A 10,457-nucleotide genomic window follows, 5' to 3' on the forward strand; every position below is an offset into this window, starting at 1 on the left:
CTAGCGTTTGCGTACCTGTGTGTGTGTGTGTGTGTGTGTGTGTGTGTGTGTGTGCGTGTGTGTACAATGTATGACAGCCGCACGCAGTGATGACATCCAACTCTTGACGAAACCAAATAACTACACGGTCGGTGGTTGCTGGGGTCACCTGACAGAGCCCCGGAGGGGCGTGGCACGTTGGGAGCGTTGATGCGGATGGGTCCCGCCCACACTCAGGTGTGGACCAATGAGCGGCTGGAAAACAACCTCCGTGAGACTTTAGCGCGCGTTGTTTTTTTTCTTATTTCAGCTGGCACGCTGCCGAAGTCACCTCGCGAATGAAGTCGGGCTGAGTTTTAACTTGACATTTTTTATATATTTTTAAAAATATTTTTGAGTGTGTTTTTTATCTTTAAAAAATAATATGGAGCGCCCGAGCCTCGGGAGATTATTTTCTGCGTGCGACGTGAACAAGTCCGGTAAAATAGAGTACGATGACTTCACTGTGGTCTGCCGGGAGCTCAACGTCTCCGAAACCGAGATCAAATCCCTGTTCGACAAGTTCGACCCGGACGAGGACGGAGGCATCGACTACGGCAGGTTTGCGTCCAGGTTCCAGGAGGTCTCGGAGACCCTGGACTTCGCGTCCCTCGGCGCGGGCTCGTCCCGGGGCCAAGGCAACCCGTGGGAAGACTTTGAAAGCAGGATAGATGCTGAGGCTTTCCTCTCCCAAAGGTAAACTCACATCCGGGGCCTCACCGCAGGTAAACCAGAGAACCGTTTGTTTGCTGTCGGAGAACTTGTGGCTGCCGCGGAAAAAACAGCTGATGTGGCACCTGTTCCTGGAGCCATTTTCTTATATCATTGACCAGCTGAAAATACGCACTTGTTCCATTGTTTTTTCAAGCGTGTCGGATTGTCCCTGCTGGTGACTCATAGACCCACGCCACTGTTACATTGAGTATCCTTAATGCTGCGTCACTTTGAATGCAGACATATCTGTAATGCAAACAGTAGCCAACGCCATTTGAACACCAATGATACATTTTGTTAGTAACTCACAGCGGTGTGTTCTCATTGACACTTTTTCCCCAAGTTCAAATGACGAAAGGACAAATCTTAACTCCAGTTGTGGCGGTTAAGGCTTTCCAAGAGCTTAACTTGGGCCCCGGAGGACAAGTTAACAGGTGATCAAGTAATGAGCCATGGTCCGGACAAACCATCAAAGCAGGATAGAACACCAGAGAAACTATTAAAACAGTTAAGATCTAGAGAATGAAAGCATCCTGTCATTCGTGCTTTCTTTTTTTTGTATGGTTACTTTTAAACATCAAAGATGGCTGTTGAAAACATAAATTCGATGTGTTCTTGCAACATTTGGGTGGGACAGATTGTAAATATTTGTCTCCAGTTGTTTTGGGCCTTACTTTTTGTGTGTTTTAGGTCATAAAGTATATTTTCCTCATTACGTCTGTAAAGTGAGTTTTTTTTGCTTGTTTGCCGAATAGTATGATGTTGACTATTTAGACAAACTGACCTTAATGTTTTTTTTTCATAAATTGTTGTTTCTGTTTACGTTTGTTCGATTTTTATACAGTGTTTTAATTCTACATTTGACTGCTTGTTTGTTTGATCTCATTTTTTGACCTTTACTTGCAGTGGAAGTCGCAACCACAATTTTAAATCGCTCTCGACAAATTGTTCGTGAGCGGTTGTCAAATAACATTCTGTCCTTTTCGTAAGTCCCAACATTTACAAGACTGACGCGACAAAGCTCCCTCTTCCATTATCAGCCCTGGAAAAACGTGTTTTTAGATTTCCAAGGCCAACCAGGCATTTTAGTTGGCATGGTCAATCAAATAATTCTTATCGTTGAGTCATAAGTCATGATAATACAAATTAATCAAATATAGTAGTAGTATGCGAGAAAATATGTATTTGAAATGGTCGGGGGAATTTATATTATACGCAAAAAAAAGGTCAAAGGTGTACACCATAAAATGCCACAATTGTAAAGGCCTGAACAATGTTTCATTAAAAATCTACAGTAAAGTACATGCAATAAAATAAAAATGTATAGAACGTCTGCGAGCAAACAAGTGACTATTTGTTCTTCTCCCACAGTCTCCGGGAGCAGCTGGCTCATCTCTATCAGACCATTCACTCTTCTGCGAACACAAATTTGCTGCAGCAGTATGAGGAAATCATCCACTCGCTGATCAGCCAGAGCCAGGACAACAGACTTGAGTGTGAACAGCTGGAGACCAGTATTAAGCGGTGAGGGATAGCTGTCAGTCTTTGGACTACGTGAGGTCCGTTCGGTTAAGAACACATGGCCTGTGAAACGGAAAAAAACCACATGATTATGAAGTAAAAGCCTATAATTGTAACCACATCACACAACTGTTAATGATGATTACAACTTTGCTCATGTGGCTTTAATGAGAGAAATGTCATCCAGTATTTTCATTTGAAAGTGGATGTTTACAATGACTAAAGTAAAGAATAAAGTTTTTTAGTTTTGTTAAATTTAAACTGCTGCCCTCTTGTGGCTGTAAACCATTGAATCGGTGGACAAACCTAAATTGAGTCCACTGCATCTACTCTGATTAACTGCTTGATTTTAAAGTCACCTCATTAGATTTCAGACCATTAGACTAGAGTACAGAAAAACATGGAACAAGCACACGGGTACAGAGCTGACATATTGCCGTAGTTTACATGGTTTCGTGCCGTGTTTTGGGACACGGGACCAACGTAAATCAAAGGTTTTTTTCTGTTTTTTTCGCCTCCAACTAAGCCTGAGCCTCGACCTTTATACCAGCCAGTTGACTGGGCCCATCTGCCTTTTGGGGTTTTCTCTGTTACGGAGAATTAGATTAGCTCAAAATAAAAACAGGCATATTTACTTATTCTCTGTGATTTGTCACTGAGCAATGCTTTCCGTTATTTGAGTCGATGTAAATATCGGTTCAAGTCTTAATTGCTATTGAGCCCCTCTGTTGCTGTGACGTAGTATACGTCCTGCCAGCTGGCAAATTCTAGGAACATAAAAATATATGATTACATTACTATTATATGAATACTTACATAACTATGATTATTGTCATTTAGCTGACTCTTTTATCCAAAGCGACGTACAATAAGTGCATTTCCACATAGATACAAACTCAGAAAACAAGTAACACGAAAGTACATTTTTCATCAAATAAGCAGTTACAAAACATGTTATAGAAAAGTGCCATTATAAGTACAATTTAAGTGCTATCATTTGTTAGTGCTACGGTTTGCTAGTGTTTTAGTCAAGGTAGAGTCTGAAAAGGTGTGTCTTGAGTTTTCGACGGAAGATGTAGAGGCTCTCTGTGGTCCTGATGTCATCGGAGAGCTCATTCCACCATCTGGGAGCCAGGACAGCAAAGAGTCGCGATCTCGTCGAGTGATTTTCTCTCAGTGAGGGAGGAACAAGCCGCTTGGCAGATGCAGATCGAAGTGTGCGGGTTGGGATGTAGGGTTTCACCATGTCCTGGATGTAGACTGGTCCCGATCCATTCACAGCATGGTACGTCAGTACCAATGTTTTGAACTGCGGGCAGCTGGATGCGGGCAGCTACTGGTAACCAATGAAGTGAACGGAGAAGCGGTGTGGGAGTATTTCGGAAGGTTGAAGACCAGTCGAGCTGCTGCATTCTGGATGAGCTGCAGTCGTATGGCGGTACCTGGGAGACCCGCCAGCAGAGAGTTGCAGTAGTCAAGGCGGGAGATGACAAGCGCCTGAATCAGTACCTGTGCCGCCTTCTGAGTGAGAAGGGGTCGTATTCTCCTGATGTTGTAGAGCGTGTATCTACAGGATCGTGTCGTCGCTGCAATGTTGGCAGTCAGGGAGAATTGGGAGTCAAGTGTCACGCCGAGGTTCCTGGCACTCTGAGTGGGCGTTAACACGGAGTCGCCGAAGTTAATGGTCAGGTCCTGGGTGGGGGAGGTTTTTCCAGGGAAGAAAAGTAGTTCGGTCTTGTCGGGGTTGATCTTCAGGTGATGAGCGGACATCCACTGGGAGATGTCAGTCAGACATGCAGAGATCCGTGCCGCCACCTGAGTGTCCGAGTCGGGGAAGGAGAGAATTAGTTGGGTGTCGTCGGCATAGCTGTGATAGGAAAAACTGTGCGAGGGAATGACGGAGCCAAGGGAGTTGGTGTAAATTTAGAAGAGGAGGGGACCCAGGGCGGAGCCCTGAGGAACTCCAGTTGTAAGGGGACAAGGTTCCGACACTGATCCTCCCCAAGTTACCCGGTAGGTCCAACCATCAAGGTAGGATGAGAGAAGAGACAGCGTGGATCCTGTGACACCAAGTTCCTGAAGGGCGGCGATAAGGATCTGGTGGTTTACTGTGTCGAATGCTGCAGAAAGGTCCAGTAGGATGAGCACGGAGGAGAGCGAGGCGCCTCTAGCAGCGTGGAGTTGTTTTCCGTGACAGCGAGGAGAGCAGTCTCTGTGGAATGTCCCGCCTTGAAGCCTGACTGGTGGGGATCTAGGAGGTTGTTACTATGGAGGTAGGAGAAGAGTTGGTTGAAGATGGCTCGTTCAATTGTTTTGGACAGGAAGGGAAGGAGGGATACCGGTCTGTAGTTGTTTACTTCCGAAGGGTTGAGGGTGGGTTTCTTCAGAAGTGGGTTAACTCTTGCTTCCTTCAAGGTGTTGGGGAAACAGCCAGATAACAGAGCATTGTTAATGAGACATGTGAGGAAGGGAAGAAGATCAGGGGCGATCGACTGTAGGATATGGGATGGGGTCAAGGGGGCAGGTGGTGGGACGGGCAGAGGTTATTAAGGTAAGGACTTTGTTAGGGGACAGGGGTGTGAAACAGGGAAGTGAGGGCGATTGGGGCGAGGTCTGTGCGATATAACTGGAAGGAGGTGGGTTGGAGAAGGAGGAGCGTATGTCATCTATTTATCTGGTAAAGTAGGTGACAACGTCTCCTGGGAGAAGGGTGGAGGGGGGACTGGGGGGTTCGAGGAGGTTAGTGAAGATGGAAAATAGTTTTTTGGGGTTGGAAAATGAGGACTCAATTCTGGATTGGTAGAAAGCACTTTTTGCAGCGGAGATGGAGGCAGAAAAAGATGACAGAAGCGACTGAAACGCATGCAGGTCATCAGGTTGTTTGTATTTTCGCCATTTCCTTTCAGATGCTCGCAGAGTGGCTCTCGTAGCACGCACCGGTTCAGTCAGCCACGGAGCTGGAGGGGAGCTGCCAGTATGATCAGCAATCAACAATGTTTCTGTGGTCACACCTAGTTCTAGCAGTACTGCATTTGGTCAGTTTGCATTAGAAAGATATACTCTTAGAAATACTTAAAGAGTTACTATAATATCTATAATCTCAGTGGTTATTGATATTCAAGCTACACAGTAGAAAGTGATTTTATACAGTACCATTTTATATTTTTATAATGTCAGTTTTGAATAATTTACCTTTGAGGAAATCTTTCTAACCTGCTTTTGTTAAACTTTCTGTGGTTCAGTAACTACGCAACATGAAAAGGTGACATTCCTTCTTCAAGGAAGTAAGAAGACATAAATATGCTGCTCCGCTTTGAGTTTAGCCTTATTTATTTAGATATATTGCAAGCTTTTGTAACTACGTTTCCACTACATTTAAATTATCAGACCCTTTGAAATATGGGCATTGAAGCTTAAACCAAACAAAATTAATACCATGTGAGGTATTTTTGCTTAATTTGTGTAACCGACAACATTTAGTACACCTGCGGAGCCTCTTCCTTCCTCCACTCCGGTTGGTTCGTGTGTTGCCTAACGACAGCGAAGAGGTGACAACTGCAGGACGTTTTTTGAAGTCTGGTATATTTGAGAAAATAGATAGAAGGTGAATTATTCCGGCAGTATCGGACTCCCGATTGGATAGCCGGCTCAGCTCCACTGCTTCGGTGAGACCAAACTCGAGCGTGCTTTTCTGCGTCAAACAGAGCCGAGGAGATGAACAACAGTCAGCTGTCAGAACTGGAGGAGGACCTACAGCAGCAGCTGGCCAAAACCGAGGAGAGGGTGAGAGACGAGGTAAGACCACTGCTAGTGCCTTTTTACCTACACAAGGGGAGATGAATCAAACTAAATAAAACTGCAGAATGAATTCAACGGCGCACTGAGAAACTGCCAAGTGTCCCTTCAGTGGCTCCTGTGTGCTACCTGCATGTTGGTGGTGCAGCGCATGGTATCCGGTTACAAGACTCCTCACAAAGATCCTTTGAATAGGCAGATGAAAGCCCCCTCTTCAAGCCCTGAGCCACTCTGCACCTTTTTTAACTACTTTGGTTTCATGTTTGTAGGAACGTAAAAAAATGGAAGGAGTTATGGCGGGTGTGCAAAGGAAGCATAAGAACGAGGTCATGGACCTGCATGCAACTGTGGACAGACTGTTAAAGGTAGGTTTTTACCCCGCAGCATGCATTTATTTTTATTCCTAGGATTCTGTGACTGGAAGGAGAGGAGGTTTTTAGGTCCAGTTTGTGAACCGTGCTAGTAAAATTATACTATTGGTAAAAATGGAACCTCATTAGTTGCAGATTGCAAACATCAAGCAATTTAAAGCAAACATTTCCATCTACATTTGACTAAATAAAACAATTGAAACCTAATAACTGTTTGGTGTATAATTAGGAGATTATAATTGCAGGTCTTTTAACAAAATGCTTGTAAACGTCTATTCTCAAGAGCCAAGAGGATTCTGAATTCAACCATTCAAAGGAGGAAATGGAAACGCTGAACAGACGTATCAGTGACCTCTCGCAGGTACTTCATGCCACAGTTGTCACACCGAGTCGAATGTATGTCGCTTAGTCGTTCCAGTTATTCACCTAATCTTCTCACAGCAAAATGAGGACCTGCGAACTTCTCTGCTTCAAGCCCAGACGGACAGCGCCGTGCTGCACTCGGAGCTGGACAAGCTGAAGAACATGTACGCGGACCAGAAAGCTCAACATAAAAGGTGAGGCAGTGTATTTGAGCTCTGCTCATGTCTGTTAACAAAGTGTAATCCAGCTTCCAGTAAAACATCAACAGCACACGTGGCTTTCATTCCTTTACAGAGAAAGCGATGAACTGAAGAGGATGGTTATGGAATACCAGTCGTATTCAAACCAGATTCAGATTCTCCAGTAAGTCACTTGTCTGACGTGGACCCCTTTTTTGGCAGAGTATAAATCAAGAATGCAGAGATTTGGTTATTTTATAGTAGACTGTTTCAGTGTAATAATGAACATCCTTTACTTTGAAGGTATGGTAATCCTCATTTCCATCGTTTATCTAGACAAGGTGGATAGCTTGGTTTTAATTGCTCAGGCTTTGAAAACACCAACCTATAGCCGATTAAATTGCATAATAAATGGTTTGTAATAAACTTAATTAATCAATGTCTTTTATTCTGGAAACTAAATATAAAAAGAATATACTTTAAGGAACATTTAAAGCTTGTTCTCTGTACAGCTACAGAATAATCTGGAAAAAAAAGGGGTATTTTATTTTTAAAGAATATGCTTATCAAAGTTAAGTGTACTACCCATTGACATACCTGGATTACCAGAAGATCAGGTTTTCGTCTGTTTACTGGACAATGCCAAGTGCAAGAGGTGGAGAGTAAAACTAAACTAGTCCCGTCTGTTAAATACCATTGATTTGGTCTGTTTCCTTGAACGCTTTATTAGGGAAACAAACAAAAAGCTGTATGACAGTAACGACGGGCTCCGCTCTGCGTTGGCCAGCGAAGCGGTTGCAGCTAAAAGGAGTGTGAGTCTTTTTTGTTTCCTCCTCACCCACTGGCTCTCAGTCAAATGGAAACATGCAGTAAATCGCTTTGGCTGGTTCCAAGTGTAAACGTTTCCTCCCTAACATTCCTTATCTGCTCAGCAGCTGTCTCCTCAAAATGAAATCCCAGCTCGCAGGATGAAGCCCCTCCGACAGAGCACGCTCAACCACGGCAGGTATATAAAGTTCTTTTTACACACTCCTGTGAATCTGCCCATTTGATCTTCCCGTGAATTAAATTGTCACAGCTAAAGCAAGTGTGTCGGCGCTTGCAGCCCGGAGCAGGATCCCAGCAAAAGCAGCTACTCTCATGTTGCCACCTGGGCCGATAAGTACCTGGACAGTGGCGTCTCCCTGCCGATGGACACAGCGGAGAGCTCGGGCAGTGACTACGACAGCGACGACGGCGGGGCCTCGGTGGAAACCATGCACCACAGTTACTCGTGTGTCCCGTCCGACGTGGAGGTGAGGAACGCACGCCGGGTGTCGATCCGGTGGGTCCGGTAATGCCGAGCTGGAAGTTAAAATGTGTGGGGTTTTTTTTTATTCCGTTGCAGATATCTGAAATGAAACCCGAAGCTCCAGAGAAAGCTCGTAGCAAGGCAAGCTCCCTTGCGTCATCTCTACGGAGACGTTTGTCAGCTTTTTCCACAAAGGTACAATGACTTTTTAATGCAGTGTCTTGTAGCCCCAAAGGAAGGTAGAGTTTACAAAGTGTGTGGCGCTCTCTCTGCGACTAATCATCTTTCGACCTTTTAATAATTAGACTGCATCCAGCAAGTTGGGAACAATTGAGCTGGTTTTAAGTCTATTTATTTCAGTAAACATTTGAACTTCCTGTGAAAATGGGGCTATTGAAATGCTGTACAGAGAGTTGTATACAACACAAAGCTATTTTTTCCAAATTATTTTGTAGTTAATCAACTACTGACACTTGATCTTAACTCCAGGTCTACTTACTAGGTTTTTATGGAGGTTTCCTCTACAGCTTTATCAGCAGATTGAGTTTGTTCAGATGAAAACTCACTGTTTTAACGCCACGAACACGAAGAATACATGGTTATCTTCTGCTGCGTTTCCAAAGCCGTTAGAAGCCGACCTCTCGGAAACCACAGAGCCCGCCCCAATGTTCCGCCTGGTTCTAGCCGGAGACGCGGGAGCCGGAAAGTCCAGCTTCCTGCTGAGGCTGACGCTCAACGACTTCAGGGGAGACATTCCGACAACGCTGGGTGAGTGCTACACAAAACACGTTGCGTTTCATCAGACACATTGTGGAGTTCAGATGTTTTGAATCTACTTTCTTGGTTCTGTAGGTGTGGATTTCCAAATTAAGAGGATGCTTGTGGATGGAGAGAAAACGAGCCTCCAGATCTGGGACACAGCCGGGCAGGAGAGGTATTGCACCAACTTTTTTTTTTTAATCAAAGAAGTAGCAAAAAAACCCCTGTTCTTTGAAGAATGGAGGAAATGGCTGTATTTCTTTGGGCCACAGGTTTCGCAGTATTGCAAGGTCTTACTTCCGTAAAGCTCACGGAGTCCTGCTCCTCTACGATGTCACTTCAGAAAGCAGCTTCCTTAACGTCAGAGCGTGGATGGAACAGATCCAGGTAACTGACCAAATGCTGCTTGACAAACGCTGGGAAGAAAAATGCGGCACCTTTAAAAAAGGGAGTAAAACTTGGTGTCCTTTTTGTTTTCATACAGGAGTCCACGGAAGACAAAATCCCCATGTGTGTTATTGGAAACAAGGTGGACCTGAGAGAGCAGCTCCCAGAAGGCAGCTGTGTGAGCAGTTTGCACGGAGAGAAGTTGGCCAAGGTGCGTAACCGTTCATTCCACCGGAAAAGGAAAGTAGAGACGCCCGGGCCTCCCCAGGTGTCCAAATAAACTGACTGCGGTCCGGCATGTTGATGCTTTTGCTTGCAGGCGTACGGCGCCTTGTTCTGCGAGACTAGTGCAAAGGAGGGAACCAACGTCGTGGAGACTGTGCTTCATCTGGCGAGGTAGGATTCCACAGAGAGTTATTCTCCACAAGCCACGGCAACACTTTGACTGGTTTTCCTTTCCGCAGAGAGGTCAAGAAAAGTGTCAAACTGAGGAGGCAGTCGGGCTCTGCGGTCCGACTAAGTCCATCCAACCCAAAGAAGACTCTGAATGCCTGCTGTGGACTGTAGAAGGTCCATATCAGTAGATACGATGGCGCAATGAAGGACACAAAGTGGTTTATATTTTGTGACAAAGGCAGATTTAACTTAATATTTAACTTAATATATTTTCATAAATGTTACTTCTGATCAAAATCAAGATTTCTATTGTTTGAAAATTGCACAATGACAAATAGAAATGTACGTGTTGTAATCATGCTTACTTTTGTTGGGGTTTTTATTTATTTGGTAGTAATTTTATTAATTAAATAAATAATAATGTTTTATTTGAGACTCATGTCAGTGTTTTTAAATGAATGTACCAGTTCTTAAGAAATCAAATGCATTTTTAACATTTTTATTAAGCATCAGCGTGATCAATATTACATTGCAGGTTCAAAACCTTTAATTATTGGAGCACTGATCAAATATTTTTAAGAATTGTGATGTTGAAAATGTCTGTTTACTAAGATTACATTCAAAACAAAAGTTCCTGGATCCCTTTTGTTGTTTTTATCACTT

At 44.1% G+C, this 10,457-nt stretch overlaps 1 protein-coding gene across 2 annotated transcripts; it reads left to right on the forward strand.

The window, feature by feature from the left end:
* The first annotated feature begins 273 nt into the window (after positions 1-273).
* Positions 274-10,455, forward strand: rasef2 (RAS and EF-hand domain containing 2). 2 transcript variants are annotated; one of them, XM_037452691.2, is made up of 17 exons: positions 274-714; positions 2,104-2,256; positions 5,958-6,048; positions 6,318-6,413; positions 6,703-6,780; positions 6,861-6,976; positions 7,077-7,145; positions 7,692-7,773; positions 7,894-7,967; positions 8,067-8,256; positions 8,349-8,447; positions 8,876-9,020; positions 9,105-9,186; positions 9,284-9,398; positions 9,496-9,609; positions 9,718-9,794; positions 9,863-10,455. In XM_037452691.2, exons 1-17 carry the CDS (start codon positions 404-406, stop codon positions 9,963-9,965), a joined length of 1,995 nt encoding a protein of 664 aa, XP_037308588.1. In that variant the 5' UTR covers positions 274-403; the 3' UTR covers positions 9,966-10,455. The 2 variants fall into 2 exon arrangements, with proteins under 2 accessions (XP_037308588.1, XP_037308589.1); XM_037452692.2 differs by having other exon boundaries at positions 275-714; positions 7,897-7,967; positions 9,863-10,454.
* The last annotated feature ends 2 nt before the right edge of the window (positions 10,456-10,457 follow it).

The sequence above is a fragment of the Pungitius pungitius genome, chromosome 6 (assembly GCF_949316345.1).
Source record: "Pungitius pungitius chromosome 6, fPunPun2.1, whole genome shotgun sequence".
In the NCBI taxonomy this organism is placed as follows: Eukaryota; Metazoa; Chordata; class Actinopteri; order Perciformes; family Gasterosteidae; genus Pungitius; species Pungitius pungitius.